This window comes from Populus trichocarpa, chromosome 4, assembly GCF_000002775.5.
Source record: "Populus trichocarpa isolate Nisqually-1 chromosome 4, P.trichocarpa_v4.1, whole genome shotgun sequence".
NCBI lineage: Eukaryota > Viridiplantae > Streptophyta > Magnoliopsida > Malpighiales > Salicaceae > Populus > Populus trichocarpa.
Genome location: NC_037288.2, coordinates 18,748,608 through 18,767,355, shown reverse-complemented (window position 1 = coordinate 18,767,355; position 18,748 = coordinate 18,748,608). Strand labels below are relative to the sequence as shown.

Genomic DNA, 18,748 nt, shown 5'->3' with positions numbered 1-18,748 from the left:
TTAGAGCTAGGTATCATTATTTGTAATTTTCACTACTGCAGCAGTATGAGTTAGTATTGAATTAGAGTCCTTTTGGTTTGTTTTCTCTAGACGACTTGAGCAATTAACCAACATTCTATTTCTGCCTTCACAGGCCAAGATTGAGAGTATATTTTGTCCAAGATTTACACTAGTTTTTGCAAGAATCAATAACTTGACCTTCTGGGGCGTGCCTATTTGCACTGCTGCTGCTGCTGCAAAGAACAGTGAATCTGGTGCAGTGATTTAAACAAAACATAGTGATAGAATTGGAGCAGGACTAGTATTGTGGGCTTTAGGGAGTTAATAAAATCAATTAGAACAGAACTAAGCTACTCATGTAAATCGTGCGTAAGTAGATGGCTCAGAACCTGTTTTCCCTCCCTACTTCTGTGCTGTGTGCTAGATCACCTTCATTGTTTCAGCGATATTTGGTTCAGTGGCTGCACAGTAAAGGTAGAGCTGAAATATTCCTGAAGCAAACATGTGATTGATCATTGCATTAATGTCCACTGTATTGTATAGCAAGGTTATTCATTGGAAGCTGCAGAAAATTCTAATGTCTTTCTGGGACCTACAATTAATGCTAGCACAAGTTAAATTTAGTTTACGTCTTAAAATCAAAAAGCCTACCTCACTTCATCAACATATGGATGGAAACATTATTTCTACGATCATCATTACCAAAGAAGAAAATGTAGCATGACTTTACAAGTGAGCCAACAAATGTTTCAGCAATCTGTTTCAGTTTTACGTAATCTAATACAACCCTAGTCCAGTACTGTGCAATCCGTAGGCCAAAGGCATCCACCAAATGCGAATCGCTGTTCGTTGCCAATTCCTAGATCTAATTGATACATTATTCGAACACAACACAAATAGCAACAGCGAAATCATGACAATAATTCATGCCCCATTTAAAAAGTCAGAATTTCACTTTAATGTGTCTACATATCAGGAACAGAAATTCATGGTACGGATGCAATTCAAGCAGTATCGCAAGAATCTTGTCGCGAGTATTAGAAGGAAGCTGTGTATGCTACCATCATATGCTTCAGTTGTCTAATCATTAATTATATAATTGGCGTCAATGGTGCAAAAGCTAGATTTTTTGTTTTTCTAAAAAAACAGAGTGATTGTTTACCGGTTAAGTTAACATAATTACTTTTTCTTATTAGATTAGATTTTTCTTTATTTAGTTTAATTCCTTACTTGACCTATAAATAGATTTATAATTGCTAAAGTGGAGACAGAAAATTGCAGGTTTGATTCCATGAGCGAGACAGAAAATTGGCCACTGGTTGAATCAACAAAAAAAAAAAAACCAAGGGCATCATGAACGATTGGAAATTAAATCCAAGTTCCTACCATACCCAAATTAGGCTACAGTACCTTTTCTCTGCTTGTCCCCGACAAGCATCCTTTGGAAACTGCAATGAAGATTCCGAAGAAGCTAAGACAAACCATTAAAAATCACCAGTGATGGATCCCTTTCATCTTCTACCAATTAGATTTGTCCGATTCGATAGTGTCCCTTGAATTCTACTCAGGCCCTGACTGTATTTACAACTGTCTTTCTTTTCACTAACAATGTTCAAAGATTTTAAACGTGGATCCCGCAGTGCTAAGACTGTCTTCATGCATGCAGTGACCTAAATTATTGCACAAACAAAATCGTATTAATACATAACCCATGCCTAGATTTTCTTTATCTTCTGGCTCATCCAAAGGTTTGAAAGACCTCGAGGCTCGAGCTCGGACTTGACTGGAGTAAGGTCAGTAAGCTACAGATACACAATTGTACGTGACGACGATTGTTGCATAAGACATGAACTTCATTATTATGCATTTGGAATACCAATAATTGACATCATGTGGTCTAAAGGATTCACATATGAAGAAACGACAAAAGGGAAGCAGCGCCTTGTTCTGCTATAGAACCTTCCTGTTAATTTTCAGCTGCCAGCTTAACCAAAAACTTGGATTGATACGAGCATGGGATGCTCTTATAAACTTGGTTTATTTTATATGAATCTCTGCGGAGTGCAGAGGTTGCATATTCACAATTGATCATATAATTATCAAGTTCAATGTCATAAACAATACTGGGGAGGACAGCTAATTGCCTATGGTAATTCCCCGACAGAATTTGATACAGACCATGACCCATCCTTGTAATCAAATTATTTAAGTAGATGTTGTTAAAATTTAGCTTGTATATTAGGTAGTTAAAGAGAATTTTATTTTATATTAGAAAAGTAAGATGTTTTGTTGTATTTTATAATGTAAGGGACACCAAATCAATAGATTTAGATGGATATACAGATAAATTTGCATTTGACATTGTATAATATAAATGATTTTTATTATTATTTTTGGGATTAATTAATTTAAGTTAATTAATTAAATTTTTAGAATTAATTAATTTAATAATTATGTATGAAATCTCCTATCAAGTTGCTCAAAATAATTTGAATAAGGAGTTATCTTTTAAATTATATAGATATATTGGTTGATCTGAAGAGATGTGTCTCTAAACTTTACAAATGCATTGATTTGAAAAAAATATTATTTTCTTTATAAATACCAATTTGATGTTTACAGAAATTAATTAGAAATAATTTTCTTCTCCCTCTAATTTTTTTCAGAGTAAACTTTTTGTCTATGTTTACCAAACATAACAAAACTTCTTAGTAAACTTAGTTTATGCCTATAAGTTTAAGGTTTTGCTGTATTTTAAAAGTTTATTATTTTATCCCTATAATAAATACAATGAGATCAATTAATACCTTAAAAACACAATAAATTCCACGTTTCAAAGCCTGTTTACTATATTCACCGACGATACTATAGCAACTCTCACTTAGAGCTTGAATTTTCATGTGCAAGCAAGAAACATTTCTGTCGATAAGCACTGATCCATAACCTAGCTATCACAAGCCACCCTGTAAATTGCATTTCGCGTTGATTACATGTCTGTACCTTAAAGAACAGCAGCACGTAAACTCTGGGGTGTGTTAATAATTATTTTTTAAAGTATATTTTATATAAAATATATTAAAAATAATATTTTTTTTATTTTTAAAAATTATTTTTCAGCAGATTAAAATATCTGAAAATATAAAAAACATATTAATTTAAAGTAAAATAAAAAATAAAAAAAATTTAAATTTTTTAAAAAACATTTTCTAAATGCAATACATTAAATAGCACGGTTACGCGAATAGAATCGCAGTAAAATTTCAACCTAGCCAGAGACGACAGAACAGGACACTTGTGCATGCTCCAAAGGATACTCTAAGTACGAAGTATCATCGCTACAGTACTAACTGCCAAACAGAGCCCAATCCATCTCAACAATACGACTTCAAGGACATACAACGAAGTTGCTTCAGCAAGCTAATTTGTCGGTGGGTTAGATGGGCTGGTCCGTAGATGCATGCATCAGTACTTGTACAAGGCCCAGCCCAATTACACGCTTTGTCTCAGTGTGCGAAGATTACACGAGAGTACCATCATATCATGCTCGGCAAATACGCTGCAGGGTTAAATTAGACATTCTCTTATCTTGTTTTATCTTATTTCCAACCACCAAATATGGATAGGGAAAGAAAAAAATTCTTATCAAATTGCAAATCAATCTCGTCATCTCATCTATTCATACCTGTGTTTTTTTAATTAAAAATATATTAAAATAATATATATTTTTTATTTTTTAAAATTTATTTTGAACATCGTTATATCAAAACTATCTAAAAATATAAATAAAAATTAATTTATTAAAAATAATATCGACGGTGCTTGCTACATTAACTTGAAGCTATTACAGTTTTAATAACTATATATAATCGTTGGAAAAAAATGACAACCCTTAGAATAACAAATAAATAATGAATTTGTTAGAAAATAATAAAATTATGGTAAAAAATAAGTAATTCATAATTTTTTAAAAAACATATTATTAGTTAATGATACTTAGATTCTCATTCTTTTTTTAATTAAACTTAACCCTTCTATATTAAATGACATTTTTATAAATTTAATCATATTCAATAATTTTATTAATGGTTAGACACTTATAATGTCTTATAAAACTCTATACTCATAAAAAATTAAAATAACAATATCTAAGTTTTAAGATCTATGTTTTTGCCCATCATACCCAAGCCCAAGTATAACTCAAGAATTCAATCTAACCTATGTATCCAAAGAAAATTTTTGCCAAAGATTTTTCTTTCTCTTCTCTTTTCCTTCCTTTATCGTGACTTTTCTCTAAAAAATACTAAGAAATTCAATTCTAAACTTAAGCTTTTGGGTTTTAAAAGAGGTTTGAAGAAACAAGTATCTCTGTTTTTTTTTTCGATTGGAGATTTGATAGTTGATGGATTAAAGAAATATATTGATATTTTATGATTTATATATTGATTTGATACACGGATGATTTGAGAGGTTTAATTGATGTTTTAAGGTGCTAGTTTGGCTTAAAATCGTTTGATATGAAGCCTAGATTTTTTTGGATTTAAGGATCTGCAAAACTTTTGAAGAATAGCATATCAGGATTCTGAAGTCCCGATCACTGGTTTGCTGAACCGGCGAGTCGGTTGACTTGATGGTGCCGGTTGACCGGTTGGTATGAATCGACTGAACAGTTGTCTTGTGGTGACAGTTGATTGGTTGGTTATTTCAATCGATCGGTTGATTGAGGATTGGGGTTTGATCGGTTCTTTTCAGTTCGATTAGTTTGAGAGATGTACAAGATTGATTGGGTGGATCTGTTCTGGTTTTGTAATTATGTTTTGTTCTTTCCTATTAGAGTTGAAATCTTTTATATTATCTGTCACGAGTAATTTTTGTGTTTGTTAGAAGTTTTGCTGACGTTTCTCTTTGCGATCATCAATGATTTCTAGTTCTATGTCTATTTGTTTTTTACCTTTGTTTTTTCAGATGAATAAGATAATCTTTAATATTTATGTAATTAATATAAATAAACTATGCATGTTGATTATATGATAAGTACGGATGACATTCTTGAATATCTATCTATGTTGATTTATTTCAAAATACTCATCATCAGTTTCTTGAATATGTATTCACATTATGTTGAATTAAATTCTATTCAATATGATATTCAGTTGTTTTGATAATTATGTGAACATATGTTATGTTTTGATATCAGACTTGTCAAAAATTCCATACTAACAAAAAATAGTTAATCTTTGTGCACATCGTATTTGTATACCTAATTGGTGAGAGCGACATTGACCTGTGCGCAACTAATAATCCCACGATGCTTTGTTATGGAAACCTTAAGGTTTCATTTGTTATCTAATCTGACATATATTCCAGTATCATATACTAATATGCTTAGTATGTATATATATTTATATCAATATATGTACGACTTTCAATTTATAATATTTAAGATATATATTAAATGGTATCCCCCCTACTGTGTTAGTTGAACTCACCTTTCTTTTTAATATTATTTTCAGGTTCTCAGTTTCTGTTGGCAAGTTGACTTTATTGAGAGTTCCTGCTTCTTCGCTTTTGATCGGTTTGCCCTACTTGCTTCCACAAAACTTTTCTTTTAGTATAGAGTGCTCCACTGTTTTTAGTTAAAGATTAGATTTTGATATTTTAATAAGTATTATGGATTATTATTTATTTTTATTGATTTTGAATAATATTTTGAAAGTTTACAAAACATTATGAATTTGTATAATTTATTTTATGATAAGTATGTTTAAGGCTTAGTGCAAGTGAGATACCGCCATGATGTTGCTCCTGCGTTACCGATCATGAACCTGGAATTCATGTTGTGACATAAGTTTGATGTTTAATAGTTATATTACGAGATGGCATGCCCGCGCGCTGCTGCGAGCTTATAAAATAAATATACTTGATAGTGTTATAATTGTGAACCAGCGCTAGATAAGTAATAGAAACTAAAGGTATGATGTAGCCAATATTTCATGACGGAAAAAAAAATTGTGATGGTGATCAAAAACTTAGAGACTGAACAAAATGATTTGTAGCAATCCATAGTGTTTTGTGAGGAAAGATACAATGCTTTCGCCACATGATTTAGCTTTTCTGTTAACAAAAAGCAAAAAAAATTACAAAGCTAAATTCTCTACCAACTTAATATTAAAAAAAATCAACAAAGATAATTTTGGGAGGAAAAAAAACCCATGAGAAAAAACGTTGTAGCAATTGATAATGTTTTGTGAGGAAAACTAGAATGTTTTTCTCAATACAATCGACAAAGACAATTTTATAAAGAATCATAAAAAAAACCATTTAGAGAAATATTGTAGCAATCTATAGTGTTTTGTGAGGAAAACAACAACGCTTTCCCCGTATGATTTAGTTTTATTGTAATTATAATTTTTAACCAACTCAATATTAAAAAAAAATCAACAAAGATAATTTTGGAAAAAATCATAAAAAAATCATGTGGGAAGACACTGCAGCAATTCACAGTGTTTTAAAGAAAAAAAAATTACAAAGCTAAATTCTCAATCAGCTCAATATTAAAAAAATAAAATCGACAGAGGCAATTTTTGAAAAAATAAAATAAAATAAAAAACACAAAAAAAAACAGGGACAAAAAAACCGTGTTGGAAACACTGCAGTAATTCACAGTGTTTTGTGATGAAAGCTACAGTGCGTCCTCACATGATTTAGCCTTATTTGTAATGACTTATAACTGTAATTCTCAACTAGCTCAATATTTAAAAAATAAAATAGACAAAGACAATTTTGAAAAAATCATAAGAAAAAAAAACTATGTGGAGAGACACTGTAGCAATCCATAGTGTTTTGTGAGGAAAGCTATAGTGCTTTCCCCACATGATTAAGCTTTATTACAATGTTAAATTCTAATTAGCTGAATATTAAAAAAATAACATCGACAAAGATAATTTTAGAAAAAAATATTACAAAAAATAAAAACACAAAAGAAACTAGAAAAAAACCATGTGAGGAAAAACTGTATCAATCTATAGTGTTTTATGAGAAAAGTTACAGTGTTTTCACATGATTTAGTCTTACTTGTATTAACTTGTAATTGTAATTCTTAACCAGCTTAATATTAAAAAGATAAAATTGACAAAGATAATTTTAGAAAAAAACATAAAAAAAAATATGTGGGAAAAAACATTGTAGCACTCCACAGTAATTTACGAGGAAAGCTACAGTGCTTCACTCACATATTGTAACTGTAATTCTTAACCAACTCAATATTAAAAAATAAAATAAAAAAGATAATTTTGGAGAAAATCATAAAAAAAACCTTGTGGAGAAACACTGTAGCAATCAACAATGTTTTAAAGAAAAAAATTACAAAACTAAATTCTCAATTAGCTTAATATTAAAAAAATAAAATCGACAAATATAATTTTAGAAAATAAAAAAATAAAATAGAAAAACCATGTTGGAAAACACCGTAGCAATCCACAATATTTTAAAGGAAAAAAATTACAAAGCAAAATTTTTAACCAACTCAATATTAAAAAAGTAAAATTGACAAAGATAATTTTGGTGGAAAAAAAAACAGAAAAGGGAAAAAAAGTAAAAAAAAAAAAGTGACAAAAAAAAAGATAAAAGGAAAAAAAAATGCACTATGAATTACTGTTGTAATCCACATGCATTGGATGCGGGTGAACAATAAATTCCTCACACCCTTTAGCTTATTACTTAGTATAAAAATCAATGTTCAATAGCATCATTTATCTTTTTCTAAGATATATTTATAATGTTTTTTTTTTAATATTTACAGTATCTTTTTTTTTAATAATAAAAAATATGATTTTATCCTTATTTTATTTTATTTTACATATACTAAGTTTAGAGTAACAATGGAGTAAAATTAAAGTAAGTTTGTTTTTATTTTTAAATTTGTCAGAACCTGTTTCTGGACGTTTATAATATATTCAACAACTATGCATTATTAAAAGCAAAAAGACTGACTCGGTTTTCATACACAAAATTGCAGACCTAGTTGTGTTTCAGTTTTCAAAAGAGACGATAGCCCAAAAACCAAGAGTCCCAAATTATATATGACTTCACCATTCATCTCTTGAACAAAAGAATTGTGCTAAATGGGCCTACGAGCTTTGAACCCACTTTATTATTGAACAGGTAAAACTCTTGTTGAATCAGTCCACAGCCCATGACTATTAAAAATTAATCCATCAGCTTATATTATTTTATATTTAATTTTTATTAAATAAAAAATTAATAAGATTTAAACTCATGATCACTTAATAATCAAAATCTTAATACTATATTAAAACACTATTTTAACCTAATAATTTAAGTTATTAAATAATATAAAAAGATATTATTTAACAACAATTCTCCTCGATGAATTCATGTAAAGAATATATGTAAAAGAGATTTGGTAAAATTTTATCAGTCATTATTCTTAAATAATAGAAATCATATTGCATCAATCATTACTCTTAAATAATTTTTTAAATCATAACTTTCATATTCGTCCAGTACATATATTAATTTTAAGATTTGAATTCTAGAAAATAGAAAATTGGAGCCAATAATCTGATATCTTCAGTTTTAAAAAACAATTTGATGTCTTAATCTGTGACGAGTACAGCACGATATATTTTTAAGGTGATGGTGACTAGTTGAGTTGAATTATTCCTACGAACGTGGTAGTAGGTAGCACCTGCCAAAGAAAAAACTCCTTAAAATCTACGAAAAACTCCTTAAAATCTACGAAAACCTCCTTTATTAGAGGGAGAATGGAATAAAGAATTCCCATTAAACACTATTCGTCTCAGTAAATAAAAAAAATTTGTTCCAAAGTCTTTTCTGTTTCAAAAATAAAACAAAATGGCCGAGCTAATTGAGATTCTAGTCATCAATGGGCGACAGATTCTTTTTAATCTCTCAACAAGAAGAAACTTCAGTAACAACAACTTCTTTATGCCAGGCAAAACATTTCACATAGAGAGAGATGAAGGGAATCAAGTACCTAGAGCATTTCAGAGGTGAGCATCAATTGAAGCTGATCGAGAAGGTTGACGAAGCTAATCTAGCTGTATGTAAAGCTTGCAAGGAACACTGTCGTGATCCGTATTATTTTAGTTGCAGCGTATGCGATTTAAACCTCCATGATTTATGTGCAAATTTGCCATCATGGTTCTCAAATCCTTTTCATCCCCACACGCTTTCAATCTTTCAGACTCACATGATAGGCGAGCCGGAACAGTTTCAGTGCCACGCCTGTTTTAGGAAAATAGATGGCTACACCTATGGCTACAAATGCAATGAGTGCCTCATCTATCTAGATGTTGAATGTGCTTTACTAAGACCTGTCATAAAAGAAGATGAAGATCATGTTCTAATCCATTTTTCCCATCTTCATCCATTAGTCCTAGTTGCTACTGAACTGGAGGATGTTAATGATGACCCCCCATGCTGCTACTTGTGTTGGGAATTTATAATTAGCTCGGTCCTGTTCTACAAGTGTGAACCCTGCAGATTCTATCTTCACAAATCATGTGCTGAATTGAAGTTGCCAAAATGTTTGGATCACTTCTATCACCGTTGCTCTCTCGCTCTATGCACCGAAAGAAATCCTTATACTTGCAATGCTTGTTTGAGGAATCGTGGTGGCTTCCACTACCTCTGCGACAATTGCAACTTCAGGCTCGATGTCGACTGCGCTTTATTGCCTGAAAAAATGAAATCTGAAGGTCAAGATCAGCTCTACCACCACCCTATGCACGGGCATCCCCTAACACTTGTTGATGTAACTGATGATGAAGCAATTCACTGCGTCGCTTGCCAGAAAAGCTGTTGTGACAAGGCCTATGTCTGTCGTTGGGCCGGGGTATGCAGGTTTTTCCTCCACCAACAATGCTTCCTTCTTCCTGAAAAGATATTCCAACCGCATTATCCAGGCCTCGAGTTAAAGTTGACTCCAGAATGTTTTCCTAAAGCAAGATGCATTTCCTGTTATAATTTATGCAATGGCTTATTCTACCGCACTCCGTCCAAATTACCGAAGAAAGTGAGAAAAAAACTGGGTGGCTTACCATTACCATTCAACGTGCACGTTAAATGTCCGGTGGAGGTTTCCACTATAACATATCAAGCTCACCCTCACAATCTTACATTTATCGAGAACATCATAGGCAATGATATTGACGACAACAATGAATTCAAAGGTATAAAGTGCAAGGCCTGCGGCAAGGATTGCGTATCATCATCACCTCTGTTTCGTTGTGCCCGATGCAATTACAATCTTCATGTTGAATGTGGTCCCTTACCGTGTATCATTCCGTTCAAAAGTGAATTACATACACATCCACTCAGGCTTATCTATTCTCCGGTGGACGGCGAAGACAAAAATGACGTGGATGTGTTTTACTGCGATGAGTGCGAAAACAAAAGAGATCCAAGGCTGCCAGTTTATTGTTGCTCTGAGGGCTGCCCCTACATTGCTGAGATTAAATGCGTAATATCCGAGGTACGTTTTCTACCATATTTTCTATATCTGACATTTTACTTCAATTTTTGTAGACAATTATCTAATTCTTGAAGTGATTATATGAAAAAAAAAATGTCATTTCGTCCGAGTGATGGAGTGTGGGGATTGAAACATGATCCGTGCCTTCACACTCATAATTAAAACAAGAACTAGGCTTCGTGTTTCTCCTTTACTCTACTTGTTTTGCTGTCAGGTAAAACGTTCATTATTGGGATATAATGGAGAAGTGGAGTTGAAGTCCTTGATCACTAAGATGGCTGGGAAGGTGATTGGCAAATATTATCTTCCTCCTCAGGAAACTGGAAGGGGCAGTGGAACAAAGAATGAAGATTGCAATGAAATTATTAGTCGTTTCAGAATTGAGGACACAGACTTGTATCGAAGCATTTCTATGGCTGCAAGACACTGGGCTCAGAATGATACCACCAAGAGCATGGGATCACAAGCTTCTCTGTTTCCAAATGAGGCTCTTACTCTTATGAACTTATTATATGGAGGCAAAGATATATTTAAAGAAGATAGGCCGATTTTCAAGGTCGAAGATCATTTTTTGAAGTCAGACTTTGCATACATAAGGGAGGCACTAGGTGATGTTATCCTTGCAAAACCCACTTTGCAAAATTAACCGGTAGTGGACTATTTCAGATTTATGTTATGCTGGACAATAAACAGCATGCGCACCACAAGAGTTGTTGATATTTCCCAAGAACTACTGTCGAAGTGGTGGAAGATCTTGAAAATGGTGCATTTTGCAGGTTTCAACATACAGTTCGCCTTAGACCGTCTGGACAGAATTGTGTTTGCTTACTATGGTCTTCAAGCTAAAGCAGAAAAGGAGAACCTGCAGAAAATAGATGGAGAGATCTCAGAGCTTGATCAAGATGTTAAAAAATTAGAAGCATTATTGGTGGATAAAAGAGCAAGATTACAAGAACTCCAGAAGAGACGTGGGCATGTGGCGTCCAAAGAAATCGTGGGTTCTAGCTTCATAGACAAGTGCTTAGGGGAGGCATCTGAACTGAAGTGGAGGTTAGCTGGTGAAGGTCTTTTTGAAAAATAGGAGTTCAACCTGGCGTTTATTTTATTATTTTGCACTTTCTTTGTGATATGGATTGTGATTGTCCTGTTTAGTTTTTGAGTGTATCTGTATTAAGGTATTGATTGGTTTTTAAATTGTTTTTTTACTTGGAAATGCATCTAAATAATAGTTTTTTTTTAAAAAAAAAATTTATTTTTGATATTAACATATCAAAACGATTTAAAAATATAATTTTTTTTTTTGAAAATGCATAGCCAGCCGCATTCCCAAACATGCTTAGCATTGTTATGATGGCATGCGCTTCGTTGTGAGCTAGATTTTTTTTTTTAATTTAAAAAAACAATGTTGAAGCATTGTCAACTAGGGCTGAGCATTTCCGGTTCGGTCCGGTTTTAAACCAAATTAAACAACCAAACCGAATTTTTTTTTTAATTTTTTGAACTGAACCGAACCGAAACCGGTTCAAACCGATTAATTTCGGTTCGGTTCGGTTCGATTTTTTTCCATTCCAAACCGGTTCAAACCCAATGGTCCTCTACCAACACTGTTCATCCTCTTCCTCCTCTGGAATACAAGAACCCGCCTGAAAAAGAAAAATAAATGTTGGCCTCTATTAGAACCATCAACACAATCAAATCCAATCCACATTGTAGATCTGGTTGTCTACCACAAATCCCATTTTGTTTCAGTTTCCTTCACCCCACGATGCGTCATTAATGTTAAGGAAACTCATCACCAGATCCAACAAAGGGAAAACCCAAAAACCAGAGAGGGGAAGAACAAGAAACAACAAGAAAAGGAGAGAGAGGATCGGGGTTCCATGCCATCCACCAGATCCAACAAAAACAAACAAAGGAAAAACCCAAAAACCAGAGAGGGGAAGAACAAGAAACAGCAAGAAAAGGAGAGAGAGGATCGGGGTTCCATCCACCAGATCCAACAAAAACAAACAAAGTCATTGTTGATTAATCTCTGCTTTCTCAAGAACCCGTGCTTTCCAGGAAGAAGCCACAGCAAGACAAAAATCTCATAGATGGTAGAGGGAGGGGAGAAAAATCAATGTGGAGAGTAAAGTGAGAGATGAGATATGCAGAGAAGGGAGAGGAAGGGGGGCGGCTGATGGGTAAATGTTATTTAGGGTTAGGAAATATTCTATTTATAGTTGTTTTTTTTTTTTTAAGTGGTGGCTGGTTGAACCGGTTCGGTTCAATCGGTTTCAGACTTTAGAAACCGAAACCGAACCGAACCGGAATTTTTTTGTGATTTTTTAATCGGTTAATTCGGTTTTTTTTCGGTTCGGTTTTTTCAGTTATTTTTTTCTGGTTTTCTCGGTTTAATCGGTTTATCGGTTTTTTTGCTCACCCCTATTGTCAACATGTTTTAAAACATAAAAAAATTAAATTGAAAAAAATTATGATGTTCAATTCTCAACAAGTAAACATTAAAGGATTAAATTAAAAAAAATCAATTTCAAAAAAAGATCAAAAGAAAAAGAAATTAAAAGAATGATGACTAAATATGACACAAAAATAAAATGATGTAAAAGGTCTGAGTCAATTTGAATTCACAACTCGGGTTGTGAGGTCGATTTATTCTCATAGAAAGCAAATAAAAAAAAAATAAAGAAGCTCAATCCTTAATAAATTCAATATTGAACGATAAAATCGTGACAGAAAATCAATGTAAAAAAATATCGATGTCAACTCGGGCTAACATTTAATACTCGTGACCTGGATCATAAGATTAGGATCACTGCATAAAAAAAAATCATGAAACCCAATCATCAACCAATCGAATATTGAAGGACATGATAAAAAAATCAATTTCAAAAAAGGACCTAAAGTAAAAAGAATAATGATCAAATCCGACATAAAAATAAAATGAATTAAAATGATGAGGGATTAAATTGAAAAAAAATCAATTAAGAAAATGATATATATAAAAAAGATATAATAATAATAAAAATGAGGACTATATTTAATATAAAAACCAAATGGTAAGGGATGAAATTGAAAAACAAAAACCAATAAAAAATCCAAGACAAATAAAACCATTTTAAAAAACAAAAACTACAATTGAAAGAAAAAATAAATGGGAAGACAAATTTGAATTTTGGTTGAACCAGTGTGAATCCCGAGGAGAGGAGAGAGAGAGAAAAAGGGAAGAGATAAAGATTTCATTGCCAGAAGACGTTGCATTCAGCAGTAACCTTTTCTTTTTATTAATATATTTTTTAATTTTTTGAAAAGAATGATTTGCCTCAATTTATAAATACAAAAATACCACCTGATGCCAAAAAATTTTAAGGAAATAAAATCATTTTATTATGAAAGTAAAAAGATTGAAAAGTCTTTAGACCTTAGCTCTAAAAAGATTATCTTTAAAGGTATTTAAGTCATTGTATTGTACATATAAAATGCTATAAGATTTATTTGCCCTCAATCAATATGGTAAAGACAAATATTTCTCATGAAAAAATTATCTTATCCCTATAACTAGCCCATTATTTTGTGTGAAAATAGTAAAACCAAGATCACACTGTAGAAAATAGTGCAATACACAATAAAACCATCATCTATTTTAGTGTTTCTAGCCATTATAATTATAATTATAATTTTTTAGAACCTTGTTCTATATATGTTTACAATATATTCAAAACATATGCATTTTGAAAAGCAAAAAGACTAGCAAAAAAACCTACTTTAATGAATACATAGGTGATGGGTTTAGGCTTTAATAGTCTTGAACCCTAGGTAACACTTTTGAGCTTAGGTTTATGTTTGAGTGTATCTTATTTGTCAGATTCAGGTGTATCCTTTGCCTAGCAAATAAAAAACTCATTAACTCACATATAAACAAAAGAAAAATAATCTCCTCCACAGCATCTCCTTCATTTCATCATCTTTATTTACGACACTTGCAATATATTACCCAACTTCTAACGCAACATTCTTATTGTATGTGCCCACTTAAACGTTAAAGTGTTTTATGACGCTCAGTCCATGACGCTTCCTCTATTGAATAATTTCTGAACAGAACTTCAAATTTCTTGCGAAATCATGTTTGTAGCTTGCGGGTGGGCTGGGGCTTCATATTAGGGCTGAAACTAGTATCTAACCATTGCAGGCTTAACAGTAATGGGCTCTTGTTACAAACCTTCTACTTTTGCAGGTCTTGCAGACTAAAGTTACAGTTTGTTTTTTCCTCTACATTCTTAGTTAGATCAATTATCAATCAGTTCCATAGTCATTAACAATTCTCATGTGCTTGAAGCATTGTCATTCGTGTGAAAGAATTCTGGTCCCAGAATTATTGATTTGCATAAGACGTGCACGATTTGTAGATTTGCATAAGGCGGGCATGATCCCCTCTGAAGTCTTGATATCGCTTCAGGATTTCTGTACAGTCTAGTAGTTTTTTTTTCTCTTTAATTCCAATCAGGATATTCTGAATCAATTATTCTCATGAATCAAGACCAATTCCTTTCCTTGCCAAGTTCAGGCAGGCCAAATCACACCACATACCCACAATAAACGAGGAGCTGCTCGGAATATTTATCGGCAAACCGACCATATAAATCATTGAACTACCAGTCCAAGTAACAAACTATATATTGAATACAAGCAAGTCAGGTGAGTCTGAGACAGGTGTTGCTGGCGTATCGATACATCGATACATGGTAGCATGTAGTTGATTGGTTCTTTTCGAAGCTTAGCATCTTCCACACGCAGCTCACACGTACGCATCCATGATTCTTTATCTGGTGGCCACTTGCAAGCAGCAGAACACCACAGCACGTGAGAGGAGGGATGGCCACAGAAGTTTCATTATCAATTTCAATTCAGATTCATAGCTTGAAATGTAATGACACTGTAAGATTCCTGCCTGTTTACCTAGGTTGCATGAACACCATTGAATCTGTGTTTCAGATAAGGTTATTATAGGAATAGATAAGGCTTCAATTTTGGCACAAATATTCACCAAGTTAGTGCAGAAGTCTATTTTTTCCCCTGACTTTTTGGGTATTGAAAGGTTATCTCTTTGAAACTAGTAGTTGCCTTGTAGGATTCCTTGACAACTCAGGCAAGGATCTGTCTGAATCAGGACAAAAGGGGGTCAATAATTTATTAGAGGTCACTGCTTCGGACTGTAATGGGGATCGATGAAATTATAGTTTTTAGCCGTTCTTTCAATAGAGTGGGGTATACTATAAAATTCACAGATGCAGAATACTTGGGGACGAATTGCTTATCTAAGATAGAATTGGGTGAAAAAACTAGCTCTAATCACTAAAAAGAAATATAATGAACGCACATAATTCTTATCGGTTTGGATCTCGAAACCCTTCTTTAGACATAAAGAAAAAAAAAGTATTAAATATTAAATTCTATTTAAAAAACTTGTTTGTTTTTGCGGCAAAAATACTATTTTTAAAAGAATTATTTTTTTAATATTTTATATATTAATATTAAAAATAAAAAAATATATTATTTTGATTTATTTTTAAGCTAATAAAATGCAAAAAAGAATAAATATCCATATGATTTTATGTATAAAACGTACACGAACAGTTTCAATCAACTTTTTTTTTCTTCAGCAAAAGTATTAAATATTGATTGCAGTAAAAATACTGTTTTTAAAAGAATTATTTTTTAATATTCTTTAATTGTTTTAATATATTAATATTAAAAATAAAAAAATATTTTAATTTATTTTTAAGCTAATAAAATGAAAAAAAAAACACCTAAAAATCGATGTGATTTCACGTGTAAAACGTACATGGACAGTTTCAATCAACTTTTTTTTTTCAACAGAAAAAGTAATAATGGTTGATGAAAGTGGAATTCTTTACGGCGAAAAGAAAAAGATCTCAATGGCTCAAACAAAAAGTATTGTGCTTTTTTACAAAAAGAAGGCAGACATGATAGTTGGATAGTTGTTCTAACTTCAAAACAATAATCTAATCGATTAATGAGCTTATTATTTATGTTAGAAAATCCACAAAAAAAACTATATAATTCTCTTAAAACCTGAGTTTTAGAGATGAAAACTAGTTTAAAATCAAAATTAAAATGTTTTTGGTAACAAGACATTAGTATATGGAACCAAAGACAGTTCTCCTCCTGTCATTATGTAGATGATTTCAGACCGCCTTCTCTTGACCATTGGTGTAAATGTGACCTCTAAGCCGCCAATGCCTAGAGCTTGATGCATCATGTTTAAGGACAAAACTCACTGAGCTGGTACAGTAAGAAGTAGACTGTTCATACACAGTTGATGCATCCACCAGTAATTTGCTTTCTATTGATTAATCGTATTAATTTCCCCAAGTCAAGGAGCGCATCAACTACAGGAAACTATGATGATTTTTGGGAGGTGCTACTCTCACTCCCCAGTATATAATAATCAATGTATTTGCATGCCATTAATTAACTCTCCTTAATCAAGAGATAATGCATTTTTTTTTAAGTTTAAGAAGATGGTATTGTGGGTTGATTCCAGGCATCAACTGAGTTCTGAACGAGTGGGGCTCGTTAACTGATGGATCTTATGAGGGTTCCACTCGCAATCAACTTGACCATATTGGCAACTTATAGATTTATTTATGATTTTCTCTATCAATAATGTCTTCTTCAGATGGTGGATCATTGTGTGATTTTAATATTTAATATTTTGGAGAAAGACAGCCGATGCATGGTGAACTAATAACCTTAATAACCTGTACATTTTTTGTTCTGTTCTGCTGCTTGTTGCCCCCTTATCCATTATGCTGTTATTGTCAACTTGTGATAGCCTCAAGGCTCTTGAAATGTGAATGTATGCTCTACAATTGTTAGGATCTTGTTCTCTAGTCAAATTGGTATCCATTGTAAGATAAACACGACAGTTAGGCAATTTTGAAGAGATTGTAGAAAAATCACTACAAAACATTTACCTCAATTGTATAGGAATTGTATCTGGATTTCTTACGTTAATATATTAAGATTTCGAAAAATACAAGGGCGATGGTATTTCAAATTATAAGCAGAAGGTAACAAAAGAATCTGACATCCACATTAAATTACACTAAAAAGTGCCCATTTCTACTACGTACAAACTAGCTCTGTCTTTTCCCCTGTTTTATCTCCTCTGTTTTCAATCAAAAGCATTGATTACAGAACGATACGAGCAGAGTTTCAGGGTTCAACACCCATTTTCATGCTAACTTAATAACTTACATTACATGCGCTATGGAAATCTGAAAACGTAAAAAAAAGAACTACCAACACTGGTCAGTCTCCCAGTTCCTACTAGTATATCCAGAAGCAGCTGCCATTGTTGCCGACCTCATAGAAGAAGACCCGAAAGGCCTACTGTTTCTAAAAAGATCTCTATCATAACTTGCGCGTTTATCTGGGTCTGACAGTGTTGAATATGCTGCATGGATTTTAATGAACTCAGTGGATGACATTTCTTTCTGATTCATGGACACAACATCAGGGTGGCAAGTTCTTGCTAGTCTTCTATAAGCAGCCTTTATTTCATGGCCACTAGCACTCATTGGAAGCCCTAGCACTTCGTAGAATGAGGAGGTTGTAGCCATTGAGTCAACGCTCCCTTGTGATTTTTTGGCCTGTGAAGCAGTAGTAAAAGATGCTCTAGGTTTAAGTGGATAGGACTCGCCACTAAAAGGGCTTGAGCAAGGTGTCTTTGTGGTGGTGATTTGGAGAAATGAAGTGGTAGGAGTTGCAAGCATGAAAGTATTGGATAGAGGAGTTCTGTGATGGATAAAAGGGGAGGGGATGTGATTGTTTATATAGAGATGCTGTGAGAATTCATCCAGGGTTAGTGGTTTTTTCAGTTATTATTTGCATTTGCTTGTGTTGAAATGCTTATCCATAGGATACTGTACTGAGCTGACTCAGCTAACTGTTGATATGGATAGGCCTTCCCTTCTTCATTGGTCCCACTTCCTCCTCTTAGTTCAGGGCTGGCACCTCAAAAAATGCACTCCATCTATGCAGGAAAGTGTTATTTAGTGGGGATTAAATATGCTACAAGACAAGAGATGGACTGTAAAATTACATTAGAGTCTCCTTGCAGGCGTGATAAAAAACTTGAAAAATTGATTAAATTGAGAAAAATAAAAAAAAATTAATTAAAATAAAATTAAATTAAACAATTAGAAAATC

The 18,748-nt window shown here is 32.7% G+C and overlaps 2 protein-coding genes across 2 annotated transcripts; one reads left to right on the top strand and one right to left on the bottom strand.

Annotated features, from left to right (window-relative positions):
* Window positions 1-8,903: 8,903 nt before the first annotated feature.
* On the top strand, window positions 8,904-11,710 carry LOC7470384 (uncharacterized). Its single transcript, XM_024599319.2, has 2 exons — window positions 8,904-10,516; window positions 10,731-11,710. The coding sequence occupies exons 1-2, from the start codon at window positions 8,999-9,001 to the stop codon at window positions 11,160-11,162; spliced, it is 1,950 nt and encodes a 649-aa protein (XP_024455087.2). The 5' UTR covers window positions 8,904-8,998; the 3' UTR covers window positions 11,163-11,710.
* Window positions 11,711-17,608: 5,898 nt separating this feature from the next.
* LOC7453636 (chaperone protein dnaJ 11, chloroplastic) lies at window positions 17,609-18,372 on the bottom strand. Its single transcript, XM_052452150.1, has one exon. It carries the CDS (start codon window positions 18,310-18,312, stop codon window positions 17,836-17,838), a length of 477 nt encoding a protein of 158 aa, XP_052308110.1. The 5' UTR covers window positions 18,313-18,372; the 3' UTR covers window positions 17,609-17,835.
* Between the last annotated feature and the right edge of the window lie 376 nt (window positions 18,373-18,748).

What these genes read in the sequence shown, in the direction of transcription:
- LOC7470384 (XM_024599319.2), top strand. Translation starts at nt 8,999, where the DNA reads ATGAAGGGAATCAAGTACCTAGAGCATTTCAGAGGTGAGCATCAATTG. An exon ending in TTAAATGCGTAATATCCGAG is followed by an intron (nt 10,517 to 10,730) that starts GTACGTTTTCTA and finishes TTTTGCTGTCAG; the next exon opens with GTAAAACGTTCATTATTGGG.
- LOC7453636 (XM_052452150.1), bottom strand. Translation starts at nt 18,312, where the DNA reads ATGCTTGCAACTCCTACCACTTCATTTCTCCAAATCACCACCACAAAG.